General features: G+C 22.3%; 4 protein-coding genes across 4 annotated transcripts; 2 read left to right on the top strand and 2 right to left on the bottom strand. All coding sequences in view use genetic code 6, as the record gives it.

Moving 5' to 3' along the window:
• Positions 1-930: 930 nt before the first annotated feature.
• On the top strand, positions 931-2,257 carry TTHERM_00371070 (hypothetical protein; the record flags this gene model as incomplete). Its single annotated transcript, XM_001009537.3, has 2 exons — positions 931-1,175; positions 1,228-2,257. 2 exons carry the CDS (start codon positions 931-933, stop codon positions 2,255-2,257), a joined length of 1,275 nt encoding a protein of 424 aa, XP_001009537.1.
• Positions 2,258-4,286: 2,029 nt separating this feature from the next.
• On the top strand, positions 4,287-6,809 carry TTHERM_00371090 (hypothetical protein; the record flags this gene model as incomplete). The annotated part of the gene is made up of 3 exons (XM_001009539.1): positions 4,287-5,110; positions 5,262-6,130; positions 6,187-6,809. The coding sequence occupies 3 exons, from the start codon at positions 4,287-4,289 to the stop codon at positions 6,807-6,809; spliced, it is 2,316 nt and encodes a 771-aa protein (XP_001009539.1).
• A 773-nt stretch (positions 6,810-7,582) lies between these two features.
• TTHERM_00371100 (hypothetical protein) lies at positions 7,583-11,679 on the bottom strand (the record flags this gene model as incomplete). The annotated part of the gene is made up of 10 exons (XM_001009540.2): positions 7,583-8,240; positions 8,297-8,665; positions 8,721-9,181; positions 9,242-9,500; positions 9,566-9,655; positions 9,716-10,135; positions 10,187-10,494; positions 10,764-11,042; positions 11,192-11,426; positions 11,504-11,679. The coding sequence occupies 10 exons, from the start codon at positions 11,677-11,679 to the stop codon at positions 7,583-7,585; spliced, it is 3,255 nt and encodes a 1,084-aa protein (XP_001009540.2).
• Positions 11,680-12,504: 825 nt separating this feature from the next.
• Positions 12,505-16,839, bottom strand: TTHERM_00371110 (hypothetical protein; the record flags this gene model as incomplete). The annotated part of the gene is made up of 9 exons (XM_001009541.3): positions 12,505-13,291; positions 13,350-13,903; positions 14,055-14,187; positions 14,241-14,544; positions 14,601-14,940; positions 14,998-15,658; positions 15,965-16,241; positions 16,372-16,566; positions 16,659-16,839. 9 exons carry the CDS (start codon positions 16,837-16,839, stop codon positions 12,505-12,507), a joined length of 3,432 nt encoding a protein of 1,143 aa, XP_001009541.3.
• Positions 16,840-17,506: the final 667 nt, after the last annotated feature.

Below are 17,506 nucleotides of genomic sequence, written 5' to 3'. Positions count from 1 at the left end.
AAAAATATGTAAATTTTGCTTTATTTGATGCTTTTTTTTTTCTAGACTTTCTCAACAGAGATTAAATTTTTGAGTTTTTTTGAAGGATGAAATATTTATAAAAAGAAATTTTAGGAAAGATTTATTATTGAATTAGATTAATAAATATAAAAGTGCTAATATTAAATATATTTTTTCATTTGAAATTTTGTATTATTAACAATTATTTATGATTAGAAACTAGTTAAATAAATCAGTAATGTATATTTAATAATTTTCTAGATTAATATGATTCATTCTAGAAACATTCTAAAAAAATTCTTTATTCCTCATAAGTATTAATGATTAACAAAAAATTATATATAAAAAAACACAAAAAAAATAGTAAATTAACTATTTAGTTTACTAAGATGATTGAAAATTAAATGATTAAATCATTTTGATGGTATTTGGTAAAACCAAATTTTATTAAAATTTATATTTTTTTTAACTTCTTTTCAATTATAATTGAGATAAGAGTAATTTAAATTAAAATTAAAAAAAAATAATATCATACTTTGGCCATCAAAATGTATGTTTTGTTACATTATTAAAGAAATGACTTATTCTTTTCAAATATTTTGATAAATAAATAGATTGATGTAAATCTTAAATTTTTCGAAAGCTTCAAAAAAAAAAAAAGAATTTTGTCTATTTCAATTTATATTGGAATTAGTAGAATAAATAAAGAAAAAAAGAATCAAATTATAACAAAAATTTATTTTGTATGATAACAATTTTTATTATTTCATGTTTAATTATAAAATCCAGATATAGACTCAATGATGCTATTTATATTATTAAAAATTCGAATAAATTAATATCAATCAATCACTGAATCAGTGAGTCAATTAATTTACAAACCTAAGTTAAATAAAAGATAATTAGCTTATTTTTAGTTTCCTTTTTAAAATGAGTTTAGAAAATGATAGCTTACTTGAAAAAACGAAAAGAATTATGGAGAACCTATTAAAAGCATAGGGAATTTAGTATGAGTAACAATATTCTACACCAAGTATTAGTAATTCTCCGCTTATTTCTCAGGAATAAACACTTATTACCAGATTTAGTAGAGTTAATACTGACTTAACAAGTATGGAGGAAGAAGATGATAAATAAAATTAAAACTCAAACACAGATTTAGCCATTTTTTAAAAGTAATAAGAATATTTTTATTTTTATAATAATTTATTAATTTTGATAATCTAGATATAATTATGGATCAAAACAGTGCTCTTTTACGCCCATGTTTTGGGAATTACAGAATTGCGCAAATTAATTTTTTATCTATGGAGGATTTTGTATTGATTTTACTTTCAAAGTATAAGATGATAATGCTTTAAAAAAATTGAATAGATAAATTAATCATATGGAATATTATAAAAAAGATGGTATTTTACTACTGCATTATGGAAATATTAGGCCAACTATTAAAGATTTAGGACCTCTTATAAAAAGGGCATAATCTATCAACGATGAATAATATTACATGCTTTCGTTAGCACTTAAAGAATATTAGAAAGAAATCCCAACTTTTATAAAAGAAGGCTAATAAAAGGCTATAACTCTCTAAGTAAACTAGCTTCAAGAATAATATGATTTAAACTATCAAAAATTTGAATAGTGGGCAGTTTAAGAAGTTAGAAAGATAGATCCTAATAGATTTTTTGCCTTTTCAATTCACAAATTTAACTTTTAAACACTTGAATTTGAGATGAAATTAAGTGGTTAAAGCAAAGCCTTAATGGCTTTGAGGGGGATAGATTTAGATGATCCATATTAATTTACACGCAAAGAAACATTCCATTATTTGGATGGAGAATCAAACTTGAATTTACTCATCAACTAATTATCCAGAGTTACTTAAGGGAAGGAAATTCTTCCTAGTCTTAATAGAATGATAACGTTTGATAGATTAAAGATAGAAATTAATCATAGATGTATATAATTTACAAATAGAGATGAAGATTATCCTTACAAAGATGAACAACTTAAAGATTCAAAATTTAAATATGAATTTATGATAGGAGTTGCCTTCTATGATGTTTCATAAGAAACATTAGAATAACTAATTAAAATTCGTAGTTCCAGAAGCTTTGTTGAGAATTCAGCTTTTGAAGATTTCACTTACTCAATGGAATCATAAATTTTCCTTGAAAAATACTACAGAGAATAATTAGATAAAGTAAAAGAACAGCCATTCAAAAAGTGTGGATTTGTTAGTTAAGAAAACAGTTGATTAATGAGCAATTACTTAAAATTACACGAGATTTCTCAGAAAAAAAGATTCTACAGGCCGTTTAGTTAATGAAAAAAATTAATTAAAAAGAATAAAAATTAAATTATGAAAATATTGAGAATAATTTAATGGAATTTATTTTATATTTTATGAAATATATTCTGAATTAAAAATTTATAAATTAATTGATTAGCTTTTATGCTTTTTAAATATAATTATTATTTATTAGTGTTATCAACATATATTTATTTTATTAAAATATTATTTAAATTTTAATTTAGTAAAAATCTTTCAAAATAAATTAAAAAGTTAGTTATTTTTTTTTATTACAGTAAAATTTGTCATAAAAACAACATAAAATAACGATCTTTAGTAATAAAATAAGAAACAATAATTTTAAGATGATATATTAAAATTATATTATAGCATAAAAAAATATTTAAAAATATAATAAGTCAAGTGTTTTATTTAAGTTATAAATTCATAATTCTTAGTTACTGTTCTCTATTAAAGCAAAAAAGTCATAAACTTTTGTACTAAATTTTTCAAATAGATTATTATGTTTTTATTAATAAGTTCTTTACATGCTAAATTAATATTAAAATTTATTTCCTTCATTTAATTAAATTTCATTATTTTCAAAGTTCTTATCCTAAGAAGCCTTTTTTTATTGAATTTAGAATATTGTTTAGCTTTTGCTTATTATTTGATTCGTTGGTTCTTCTGAATTTGGGTAATATTCTGAAAAATATAATTTAGACTGCTAATTTTCATCAAAGAGCAATTAATTTATTTCAAATTGCATTTATTTACTTATTTAAGAGTTTTGTGTTTTTATTAAAATTTAATTCCAAGCTGTTGTTTTTTTGTAATTATTTATTTTTTGAGATAATTATTAAATATTATTTTTTATATATATTGATATTAATTGGATTTATACTTTCCTTATAAAATAGAAAATAATTTATATTGTTAAATATTTAGTGAAATAAGAAATTAGTATAGATAAATTCTTAGTTAAGTTTATTTATACTAAAATTTACAAATTTTAAATATTCTTATATTTTTAATTCATCTATATCATTATTTTTCTTCTATTTTATTGATAAAAAATTCAATACTAATTAATTTTAATTTTACAGATTTACTAATTTTATTTTAAAATAATCATTTTTAATGACATAAAAGTCAAATTAATTTATTTTTGAGTTATTAACTTACTATTATGATTGATAGAGCTACAAAATAAAATGTATTATTTTTAATGAATTAGTTCAAATTAATCCAAAACATATAAACGATATAATTTTTTTTATAACTCAAATATGATAATTTTTAAAAAATTATAATTGCTTTTAAAACTTTAGAATTCACTTATTATTTAAGAATAATATCTATTTATTAATCCTATTTAGTTTTTTAGATAGTAAAATATTTAATACTATTTAAACAATAGATATATTTGACAAAAAAAAAGCTTTTAATTAATTTTAAATCGATTATTCAACAAACAAATAATCTATCAAAATATTTTTTTTTATATAATTGTATTTTAATATTTATATTTAATAGATTTTATCTAAAAGTTGATTAAAATTGTTTTTATAATTCTATGAAAAGACATTCAATTAACTAAGAAGACTATGATCCTTAAAATTATGTCAGAAAACTAAAATTTGTTTTATAATAATGAAGACATATTGAGAGAAAAAAGTATCTGATAATTTAAAATAAATTTTAAACAAATTATCATAAGTAAGTTTATTTTTAAGCCAGAAAGAAAAAAATATTTATAAAATATAAATATAATCTTATTCTTTTCATAGTATTTAGTTTGTTTAGAGCATTAAATTTTAAATTAATTTCAAAAACTCATATCATTTAAATTAGGATTTTTCAACGTATTCATCAATAGAATTTGAAATTAAGTTCAAAATTTTATAGCATAGTTAACTAAGTAGATAGAATTGATACACTTATTAATTTTAATAGTAAATAACTCAAGCAAAAGTTAATTCTTAAATAAATAATGAGTAAAAAGGATAAAGTAGTTGTGAATAGCACATATTTAAATGAATATAATACTAATTAAGGGTGCAATTAGAATAGTTAAGAAAACTTGAGCTCATTAGAAGATTAAGAAGATGATGAAAATATTATTACTGAAAAGGACGAAGATGTAGATAACCTAACTTGTTCATAATTTATTAAGTAGACCGAGCTATCTTTAAATAAAGAAGACATACATAGCACATCAAGGTTTGACTCAGACTATATTAATAACGCTTTGCATGAAGGATTCAACAGCAACGAATATAGCAAAGATGTCAGTTAAGAAGAGGAAGATGAAGAAGAAAATAATATTTAAGAAGAGGACTATGACTCTTATTAAAACTCAAATGATGCAAATTCTTATCAAAAATAAGTGCAATAAGATTTTGAAAATTAATACTCTATGCTAAATAAAAACTACAAGCTGAATTCAAATCAATTATTTGAATAAAATTCTTAAAATGTATCTTTGATTAATAAATAATTTGCATAGCAAGGCTAAGAGGAGCATTTTTAAAATGAGTTAATTATTGTTAAAAATACAAATAATGTATTACAATAAGAGAATATAAGATTGAGATAAGAAATTTAATTTTTGAAACAATAGCATTAAACAAATGAAGACTTAATTAGAATGCAAGCAGAGTATCAATAAATAAAGTTTGATGAGAAGGTTTAAGTAGCTCTTAAGTAGTTGAAAGATAAATATGAGGGCAAAATAAGTAATTATAAGGAATAAATAAAAATGTATCAAACTTCTATTGAAAATATACGTGCTTAGTATAAAGATAAAAACTAGAAGTAATTTATTTATTTGTTTTTTTAAAAAATTCAAATTGACATTAAAGATTTATTTAATTTCATTAAATTTTTAATAAACATTTTTAAAAACTCAATGATTAATAATTGCTTAATTGTTAAAAAATCAAATTATTTTTATATTTTAAAAAAGACTTTAGGATGTAGTAGCAAGACTTGAGTAGGAAAAGTAGGAGTTAATCGATAAGAATATTGATTTCATTAAGAATAAAATATAAAATAAGATAATTGAAGAAAATAATTTAAATAATTCTTAGTTAATGTATAGTTCCTAATAAAAAGTTAATTCCAGTAATATCCCTTCTGCTTTCAATACTCATAATAACTCATAATTTAACAATACATTGAACTTAGTTAATGAATCATTTGAAAACTTTAACTTTACTGGCTCTTTTAGTAAGTAACTAGCTTAATTAAAGCAAAATCAAAAATTATCTACAGAGAAGTTATAGGATCTTAAGGTTGATGCAATTTGTATTCAAAGCAGTAAAAATGAATAGCAAAAGATGGATTCATTTATAATTGAAAAAATGAAAGACGAGTCATTCTGTTTAGAATATCAATCTGCTTAGAATAGTGCAAAAATAAAAACTGATAACTTAATAAATAAATCAAACTGTGGTTCAAGAGTTGAAATAAAAAATGATCATCAAAATCTATATAATTTGAACTCGAGAGACTTAGAAACAAATGCTCTTAATAGCAGTAATAGTAATAAAAACACTTTCCAATTAACAAGACTATCAAAGTAGATTAAATAAGAAGAAGAAGCTGATGCTTCTTTTTCTGTAGAATAAAATAATAAAATCTCATACTATGACGAGGCTTTATATCAAGATAAAATCAGAAAGAGTCTTCATTAAGGAGAGAGCTTATTACAAAATAATTAGTCTTTGAATATTGGAAGGAAATCAGAGTAACTTAGTCCGAATAACTCTTTTAACTAGATGTCATCTTTTAGCAGGCATATCTATGATAAAAGATCTTATTCTATTGATTCAAGTAAGTAATTAATAAAATTATAATTAAATTCAAGCTATATTATAAATTATTTGTAGATATCTTGAAAGATCAAAATAATTCCAAGAGCTTCTAAGAAAGGACATATTAGGATTACGATTCTAGTTTATCTAGAGTACAAAAATATTAAGATTATTTCTTAAATGATATTTAAGCATTAAGAAAGAAAAATTAATTAAATGGAAATTCTAGAAAAAATTCAATAAGTGAGAGTTCTGTTAATACATCTTTGAATAATATAACAGGCTAAAAAATTCAAAAAAATAATTTTATGAAGAATAAAACTTTAACTATAAACACAAACTCAACTTTAGTTAGCGAAAAAAATAGAAGAAAACGAAGCAGCAGCTAAAGAAATTCAACTTTAGGTAATACAAATAATTTGTCTTTCAATAACAAGGAAAATGCTCAGACAAATGCTAATACTGCCAATAAAAGTTCTTACATGAAGTAAACTTAAAGCAGTAAACAAAAGAAAGCTATGTATAAGCTACCTGATCATTTAACATCTTTAATACCTTCTAAGATTGGTAAATCAAATTCTTTAGAAAAGAAAACTAAAAAGTCTTAAACAACTACAAACACATTAGGATTAAATAAAACAATAAATTTAATTAATTAGTAAAAAAAATAATAAACATTATAAAAAACAAAAATATGAAACAAAAATAAATAAATAAACTGTGTATTTTATATATCATAACATAATTAATTTACTATGAGTTTTCAAGTGTGTTATTTTTATAATAGTGATAGATGAGTATTAATAATTTGTAAATAAATTTCTAATCTTGTTTAACCTAAAAAAATTTTTAAGTTAAAATTTTTATTTATTATCAATATATTTATTTTTTTATTATAATAAAATACAAAATGAATATAGAAATTATACATTTGAATAAAATTCTGTACAAATTATCAAAATAAGTCTAAGAAAAAATAGTATTTTGTTTATAAAAATAAAAATTAATTTTGTATTTGAAATATTTCATATTTTTATTAATATAAAAAAACTATTATTAACTTAACTTTCTTTATTCTATATAAAGAGAAATTTACAAACTATTGAATTTTTTTAAAAAAAACTTAAAAATAACTTTGAATATTATGGATTTAAAGAAGATTATATTACAAATTTTTTAATAATGTTAATGAAATCATAAAAAAGATATACAATAATATTTTTTTGGGTTTTATTCTCTCTTTTTAAGGTTTTAGCTGGAAAAGAATTTTAATAAAAGGAAAACAGAAAAGTACTATCAAGTAATATGAAAAATTTTTAGCTTATTTTTGGCAAAACAATTAACTTTACATAATTTTTACTGCCTGGTTGATTTATAATATTATAATTATTATATTATTTTTGAGAAATAATTTTATTAGATAGACAAAAATTTTTAGCTGAAAGCAATAAAAAAGAAAAAATAATTTCTCTCATTTACTATTTTTCTTATAAAATTGAATATTTTGTGCTGAAAATATTTCATTGTGGTCATTTTGATGGTTATTAAACACAGAAGGCAAAAATTTACTTTGATTAGAAAGCAATTTCACTTTTGAAAACCTTTAAAGAGCACCATGAGACACAGACTATTTAAATTCATAATCTTTGCGTGTTTTAAGTATTATTCTTTTAATTTCTTTTTTTTCTTCTTAAAGCCTTTTTATCTTTTCAAATTCTTATCTTTTTAATATTTCTTGCTTTTCACCTTCATCGTATATTTCGAATAGAATTTTTTGAATTTTTACATTTAGAGGAATGTCTTCATTTTTATAAATAACCTCAGAAATTCTAACAATGGCTTCAATAAATTCTAATAATCCCATTTATTTATATTACATACTAGAAAGTTCGTCTATGCTAGTTTACAAGCTCATTTAAAATGCACTTCTTATTTATATTTCTAATGCTTGATTTAGAGGATGCAGATGACATATTTTGTTAACGATGAAATCACTAAATGTTACCAAGTCAACATATTTTATTGAAGATTAATAGCAGGCTGGATTTTTCTGTACAAGACTATCATAAATAGGTTTGATCATTTAAATTTCATTTTTTATCTCATGTTCTATTTCTTTTTTCCAATATCTTCATATTTTTTAAAAATTAAGTTTAAGCTTAGAAGTTAAAAAAAAAATATTTACTTGTTTGTTCTCCAGTCTTGAGCAATTTAATACAATATAAAATGCTCTTTAAGGTCATTTTCAAAATAATATGTAAAAGCCTCAGCATATTTCATTTATGGATATTTCTCATGGGCTATTCTTACAAGTATTTCTATGAATTCATATCTAATTAATGCTTTTGCAGGATTGTTTTCTAAAACAGTTTCATTTGTTTCCTAATTAAAATTTGTAGCTATAAATAACCTATCAATATCAGATAGCTTGATTTTTCCTCCATCAAGTGTTTTTGTTTTTGAAATCATTCTTTAAAAAACTCCTAATCCTATACAAAATGTATCACCCTGTGGCTGTATAGATGCTAAATTTCTGTAAACATCTCTACAAATCCTAATTAATCAGACATTTAAATTAATTTAAAAACTATATTTTGCAAACAATTTACTAATATTTTTCAACTATTGCTTCTCTTAGTTAATTTTAATCATCTACATCTTTAACAAATTTGAATATTCTAGCATAAAATAAATCATTGTCGAGGCATTTTCTCAATATCTCTTCAGTATCACCTCTAAAGTCTTTCCAAATAGATTAAGAAATATCCCAATCACTCTTAGGCAGATGATAAGTAAGTGACTACTCACGAGGAAAACACTTAGTTTTTACTTTATAATGATTGTTTACTTCAAATTAGATACTGTTATCTGCATCGATAGAATTCATATGATAGACAAACAAAAAATATTCTTTTTCGGCATTATCAAATTTATACTTATAGTGGCATGACATAATTTTCCTGTGGCTTTCATGATATTAAGTTACCAAACCTTTAGAAGACTCCAGCGGATTACTAAAAAAGAATTCAATTTTTTTATTTTTAGGAATCATTAAAGATTTTATGTAGTGCTTTTTATTTATTTTGATAAAAAGTAAATATTTATAAAGCTACTTCAATAAAATTCTTACTCCTTCTTCATTCTTTTTGAGTAGCTCAGGTTTAAAGTTTTAATAACTTAAGTGCAAGTAGAGTGGTTCTTCCTAGATATCCTTTGCTTAAATGATCACTTCTTGCCATCCTTAACATATCCAACAAATGTCTTATAATTACTATTAATCTGAATCCCATAACTCGTCTTCTTAAAAAAACGGAATTTAATGAATTGATTTAATCTATCGTTTGTGCTGCATTCTTGGGCGAAAACCATTTTAAAGTTCAACAATAAAGCTATTTGTTATAAAAAGAAAGGAAATATTTATTTCTTCATAAATTAAATTAAAGTTTATTTTTACCCACTTGAGTCAACAACATAATTTGAATTTCCTTCAAAATGAAGTCCAAAAAGCCAACTATTGTAGAATAGGCTTTCTTAAATCATTTTACTATTAAATTTGAATAAATCACAAATATACTTATTTATTTTAAAATATTTATTTATTTACCATTCTGTTGGAGAAAAATTATTATAAGACACATCTAAATGAAGTAACTCTGAAGTTTCTTTAGAAAGTATTTGAGCAATATAATAAGCAGCTGCTTTTTGCTGATTTTATTCGTTTAAATCGCCTTAGTATTTCAGAGAGTTATATGATATATCAAACACCTTCAAATAAGAATTTTCTAAAACTCCTTTTAAAATTTCACATCCTCCTTCATTTTTGAAATTATTCCAGTGCAAATACAACTCTTATAAGCTAGTATTGTAAGTCAAAAGCTTTTTTAATTTTTCAGCACTTATCTCTGTCAAATTATTCATGCTTATATTTAAAACTTTTAAGTGCTAATTTTCTTTGATGTTTTAGTATAATTCTGTAAAGCCAGTATCACCAATTCTGCATTAAGCAATATTTAAAAAAGCTAGTCTAAATTATAAAATAAAAAAATATAAACTAATAAAATTAGTTATTTTTTACGTTGTTCTTGCAAACAGAGGTTTAAAAGTAGCCAAATCTTCTTATCGAACCGAATTACCTGAAATATCTAACACTTTCATTTTGGAAGCGCAAGATTTAAATATTTTATTAAGCGACCCACCTCTTAAATTGTTTTATGATATTTTTAATTTTTTTAAATGTTGCAAGTCTTCAACCTAAAGAGCCTCAGAAAAAACTTTACAATATTATTCTCCTATGCCATAGTTATTTAGATTTAGCTCTTTATGAACACAAGAATTTGATTTGAAAATTTCAAAAGTCTTAGGTAGTAAATTACACTCTTCTGCCTAATTTGAGATGAAAAATATTTTAATTTGATATTATTATAAAAAATATTCATCCAATTAAATAATTAATTAGTTAGTTAGTTAGAAAGAATTAATAATTATATTGAGATTTATTAAATTTAACTCAAAAAGAGAATCAATTTATTAACAAAATTAATTAAAACTTGTTTTATTAATGCTTATTATTAATTAAGAATAAAATATGAGGTTAATTTGTATCAATATTGAACTAAATTCTACTTTTGCATAATTCAAAATTAATAATTTACTTTTTGGCACATCGATTTATAAATGAACTTATTTGTTTTATATCTCTTGTCATACTATGTAATTTTACTCAACTTTTTATACTATTAGTAAAATATTTCTTTTTCTGTCTTCAGTTAAACTCCATTTTTTTTTAACTGTGGTAAAAACCATTCTCTTTATTCATTTGGAAGGAGAGGGATTTCTTATTCGTTTTATAGATATTACTCTGGATCAATAGAAAAACGAGAGGGCAAATCTTCTCTGCTCATCTAATTTATGTACTTTTGCGACATTTTACTCTAAATAATTAAATTTTTAACATTTTTAGAAGTCAATTATAGATGTATTCTTTTTATATGTGTGAACTATTAATTGATCTCGCTCGTAACAAACACTACTTAATATAAACTAGAAGTAGAAATAAACAAAAATAAGAAGAACTTTTTACACTTTTTATCAAACCTTATGAGCCAAAAGAATTCATCGAGTTTATTTATAAATCATCAGAGGCATTTATACTGGGTAACTTATTAGTAAAATGCTACATCTTTCTCTCTTCCTTCAAATTAAACTTTTTTTCGCTATGAACAAGTACTTATTTTAGACTAAGATTAGCTGAAGTATCAAGGTTTTATTATATTTCTGTCATAAATGGATGCTTATAGCTGCTGTTCATCGTGGAGCTATTAGTGATAAATATAATTTTAAAAGATTTGCTATCGAACATTATTCTAAATTTTGGAATTCAAAATGATTTTACTCATTGTAACTTTAGTATACTGCAGCCGTGATTTGATCCATTTAAGAATCATCTAATACAGACATTAATATGGATTCTTAATCATCGTGAAAACCTGATGCATAAAATTCTGTTGCGTTGCTAGCACTATTGTGATGTCTTCCTTTTAATAGTTATTTGCCAGTTTCAAAACCCATTATCAAATATTTTATTTTTTGGTTATCTGACAAACAAACACTTATATAATTTTCTGTTTCTTTTAGCTTTTAATGGATATTTAGTTGCCTTAGATTTTTATGTAGAATTTGTAGTTTTTATTTCTTTTTTAATAATCGAGAGTTGTATGAATACGCTAATAATTTATTATTAAAAAAACCTAAATATTTCTTTTATTTTTAATTTTCTGTTTATTTACTATTAAAATTAAATAAATATATTTCATTAATTGATTAATTCATTTTTATTTTCGCAACTAAAATTCAATGTGACGGAGTTTTCTTTAAGTTATTGCTTGTTATATTCACTGCTTTAAGTCTACTAATAATAATATCTTGGTAAAAAAACATTGTATTTCATATATATATATATCAACCTCTAAAGCTTCATAAAATTGTATAAAAATTTAGAACAATCAAAATCATATATAATATGCTATTTATTTATTTATTTATGAATGGGTTATTTTGTCATTCATTCATTTAGTAATAAAGACAAAATATTTTTAATAAGTCTTCATTATTTTTTCATAATACGTGCTTAGATTTAAATAAAATTAAATTCCAAAAATATTATTTAAATGACATTGTTGACAAAAATTAAAAAAACTACTTAATGATTTTTTCTAAGAATAATAAATTGAAAGTTTTTAAAAATACTTAATTTAATTTTAAAATAGCTAAAGAAAAAAGAAAATATAATAATACTTTATATAGTAAATTTTAAGAAAAATAAAGATACAATACATTAATGGATTTATTATTCTTTATTTAATTATTATGATGAAATAACTTTGAAAAAAAAAATCAATTATTTTCGACATCGAATTTTTGTAATTGTTATTCTTTTCTTTTTGCTTTTAAAATTTTTCTAGGAATAAGTTGTTTAACAGTTTAATCGTTGCTTTTAGAATTTGATGGAATTTCTGTGATTACCCTTTCTATATTTACGAGATTTTGTAAATCTTTCAGGGAGTCTTAAGATATATTTTGAATTATTTATTAGAATAACTATGGTCTTTATTACTTTAAAGAGTATATTCTTTGCTTGAAGTAGTTAAATTCATCTATGTGCTTAAATGGATTTAACAGATTTTTTAAAATGATTTTGTCTTCTAAGGCATCCTCTTAATTAGGATATGAATCTAATTTGAGATTAGGTTCATCATAGTCCTTAGATGTGTCACTATCACTACCCCATTCGTTATCATCTTCAGATTCATCATCATCTTAATCACTATCAGAGTCTTACTACTTGTGTGATTTTTTCTTTTTAGTCTTCTCTTGGTTTATCTTTTTTTGAGCTTTTTTGAGATTGATTTATTCTTCTTTTTGTTAGCAAATAAGAAGAGCAACTGTCAATTCTAGCAGGTCTTTAAAACTATTCTTGAAATCATCAGACAAAGTATCTGGATCTTGTACTAAAATTTAACTGATACTCATTATAAAAATTTTTCTATCATATTAGTTAGTAATTCTAGGTCCGTAAGTGAGAACTTATTTGATAATATTGCCCAAAATATTACTTTAAACTAATAATTATTGCACGCCAACAAAGTTGCATGCTAATGCCAAAAATATAACTCCTAGCAATCTATTTAAAATAAAACAAAAAATTAAAAAAAAACATACTAATTACTATAATTTGTTACCTTAATCTTAAGAAATTACATTTAACTTCATTCTTTTTTTATTGAATTTGTTGCAGTTTTTCATATATTTTATTTATTATTCCAACTAAAAGATCTGGAGGCATCTCATTTGCTATGCTTTAAAGTAGAATTTAAAGAAGAGTTGCTCCTTAAGCTCTATCAGAATTGGTACAGTAAACTCCTTATTGAGATTGGGTAAATAAAGTATGAACACATATCTCAGCTAAACTTTGTAAGATAGCATGGTTAGCCTTTAAATAATCACTTCCATGAATAAATACATAATTTAAAGCTTAAAACATATTAGAAAGAACTCCATTATTCTTCTAGAAGAAATTTGGAAACAAAGGAAGCATTGACTTAGTTAATTCTGTTAATTTATTCGAGTGTTTTATCATAGAAAGAAGAATCAGCAATAGGTCATCATCAAAGTTTGCACTGATTGGGTTATTTCCTATTCTTAGTATAATTTCATTTAGTTTTCCTTCTATCATAACAATGAATTATGGCATATAATTTTTATTTTCACAAATCCCCTTGATAATACTCATAATCTATTTTCATTATTAATTTATAATTAATTTAATTAATATAATTTTCAATCATTTGTTTTATCAGGACTATCAAAAAAAAGTTATTAAATTCTATACTTCTTCTTTGATTAAATAATAATAAGCTTATCAAATAATAAAAAGTATGGCTTACTTTGTTTAAACAGATAGTGCTCTTCTATCCACCAGATATAACTTTATCATACTCTTAGAAAATTTTTTTATTTAAAGCATCTAATATACTGCTTAGAGCTTCATGATTTTCTTTGATATAGGAGGAGAATTTTCTGTTTAAATAAAACTTAAATTAAATTTGATTAATTTAATAAATAAAGATCACGTTGTGACTGAGTAGATAAGATCGAAGTATCTCGGATAATCTATGTGGACTAAGTTTTTAATCAATGAGTTTATAGCATTGAATAGAGTTTGTATTAATCTTTGAGAATATTCATCATCAAAATATATAGTGTCTAGTGCTTCGATGGCAGAGAGCTAGACAACTCTTTATTCTTCTTTTGTATATTGCAAGTAAGTAAAAATTGTATTTACACATTGCTCGAAAGCAGGAATATCCTATGAATTCCAGAATAGTTTGTCATAATAAAGACTCATAAAACAACAGAATCTGCATTTAAAGATATCTATTTAAAGATAAAAACAATTAACAAGCTATTAAAATGAATTTAATACGATTTACCTGAAATATTTTAGTTAGTGATGGAATACAGATTATCTCTAATCATTGTTTACAACAAATCAAGCAAATCTTCTCTTTCTTCTATTTTATATTGAATATCTGAAAGTATTAAAAATGCTGTTTCTAATAAAATCTCCTTCGGCAAATTGTTTAAAAAAATGCTTTATTTAAAAGGGATTAATTAAGGGAATCTCTTATCAATTTCATCTGGAGATTAACAATTTAAAGCATATTATGCAATATAAACTGCATAACTTCCTACTGACATCAAACCTCCATCTATGAAATCAACAATTGTTTCAAACACTTTGAAAGTAGCAGCCTTAAATGAATCACTTTCCTATAAAATATATTTATTTTTTTTGTTAGTGAGTATTATTTAAAAAAATGTCTTTACTTATTTATGGCAACAATCTTCTTGAATAGAAATAAAATCTTCAGGACTGTCTTTCATCATTTCTATCTCAGATTATGAAGAAGAAGCTAAGGGGAAAAGTATATCTACCAAGATATTCTGCAAATTTGCTTGGAAAAGCTTGTAAAATTCCATATTTTATCCAGATTCAGCTAAAATTTTTAAAGAGTTAGTGAGCAATTTATTAATAAAATTAGAATTTTCAATAGTGTTGAAGAAATTCATGTCACTTCTATACTTTGACTAGTTTGTAAAATTGAATAAACTCTTAAAAATTATTGGAAGGAGAGTATCTAGCATTTTAAAAAACATGTTATCATCAACCTTTATTTTAGGGCGTTTATCAAAGGTAAATGAAAGTAAATTTCTTGTAACACCTAAGATGACTGATTTTAATTCATTTAAACCTTCATCAACTGAATCTATACCTGACATACTGATTAAACAATTCTATAAGAATTAATTTTATCCTTGCTAGCTATTTTTATATGCATTAATATCTAAAATATTATAGACAACTTTAGCTATATTTTCATTTGTAAGTAATTTTTGCATCAGCATAACGTGAGAAGGATCGTCTTTGCTTTGGAATTAAGAAACTATCTTTTTCAAAGTTTAAGCCCAAAGAGTTAACATGTTTAACCTATTATAAATAAAAAATTATATTAACATTTTATTGAAATCTATTTTTAGAAATTCAAAGTATAAAGTTTATTTATTCATCTATTGCTTTTGTAGTTTAATAAAAAACTTGGATTTACTTTAAGTCAAATTCAAAATGTTTATTTAAAGATTTGACATCAAAAGCCAATATATTGAAAAGAATTAATTGAATTATTAAAATAATTTATTATTCAAGATAATGTCTATTATTTTAATTTTAATTCTTGTTATTACTATTTGTGAATAAATAAACTAAAAATCTATCAATTATAAAAGTATTTCATACGATTCTACTATGCTTTCTTGAGCTAATTTTGGTAAATTAGGAGGATGCATATCTTTTACATGAGAATTAAACAAATCTTAAAGAGGAGTTATAAAGAAGTTTGCTGTTTCACAAAATCCTAATTCAATAGCATCAAATATTTTGTAAAGGTATTACGTCTCAGAAATAGCTGAAATTATAACTTATAGGCCGAGAAGACTTGCTGTAATAAATTATTTTTCTTTGATATTGATCCACTCTAAAATCTTTGTAAATATTGCTATTCTTATTTCGCTACCTATTTATATAATTTTTTTATTTAATAATTAATAAGCAAAAGTATAGACAGGAAATTCCGCGAACTCTTTAAATTTATTTTTTTATTAGCTAAATTATAATTTTAAAAAAAACAAAGGCAAACGCCATACTTTTGGAGGAATTTATAATTAGAGTCAAGGGATATGTCAATTTTAGTTTATTTTTCAACTTAATTGAAGGTTCTTTAAAAGCACTCATAAATAAATCTGCCCATTAAATTCTTTATTCTACTGTGCATTTCTTATCATTAAGCATGACAATCATACCTGTGTTTATATATGTGCAAGCACTTTCCTTTATTTGATCTATAAAAAGTAAAATTATAAACCGGCATTATTTTTAAAAAGTTTTAAATAAAAATGTTGATTTTTAAATCAATAAATCTGTTAGTTAATACCAGATAAATCGCTCTTTGAAGATATGATTAATAAATTTTTGATGAAATTAGGGTCATTTTGTAAATGTCGACTAAGCTAATCTTCTGCTCTTTTTTATTCTATTCCACTTCTAGCACTAAATGAATCTAGCAGTAATTACTAAATAACTTCTATACTATCTTGAGATGTAATTTCTTCCATTTGCTACTAAACTTGACTTTATTGGTTAGCTTGAAATATTTGAAGTAAAATAAAATTTTCTTCTTTACTCTATTTAACACTACTGTATTTAATTTGATATTAAAATAATTAGTTATTATCAATCAAAGCCACTTGATAGCCTAATTAAATAATCTTAATATATTTATACTAATTTATCTTATTTTTACTTGCAAAATAATAAGATTTAGCATTTATAATGAAATTTAGTTAAAAAAAATAGTACTGATGAGTCAAAATATCACAGATAGATAGATAGATACATTTATTTACATCAAAAATTAATCAAAATACATTTTATTTTTATTAAATAAATTAGCAGTTGAATTAAAGTTAACATTATTTTTCATAATTGTATTTATTTCAAAATCAAAAATCAGAAGCTTAAAAATAAATTTTTGATATTTATTATTTCAAAATTAATTCAATTAAAATGATCAAATATTTTTAATTTTTTTATTATTAAAGGTAAATTAAGAAAAACATTTTTTCTATTTATTTAAATTTTATTAATATAAAAAGCTTTTTATTATTTTAAATAAATAAATAAATACTTATTTTCAAAATTAATTAACAAATACAAATCTTAATTTTATATTCATTTAATTATTATAAATTACAAATCATGCTTTTTAACAAAAAATATGAT

This window comes from Tetrahymena thermophila (genome assembly GCF_000189635.1).
Source record: "Tetrahymena thermophila SB210 genomic scaffold scf_8254777, whole genome shotgun sequence".
NCBI lineage: Eukaryota > Ciliophora > Oligohymenophorea > Hymenostomatida > Tetrahymenidae > Tetrahymena > Tetrahymena thermophila.
Note: the sequence above shows the minus strand (reverse complement) of the source record. Positions and strands in the feature narration are given on the sequence as shown.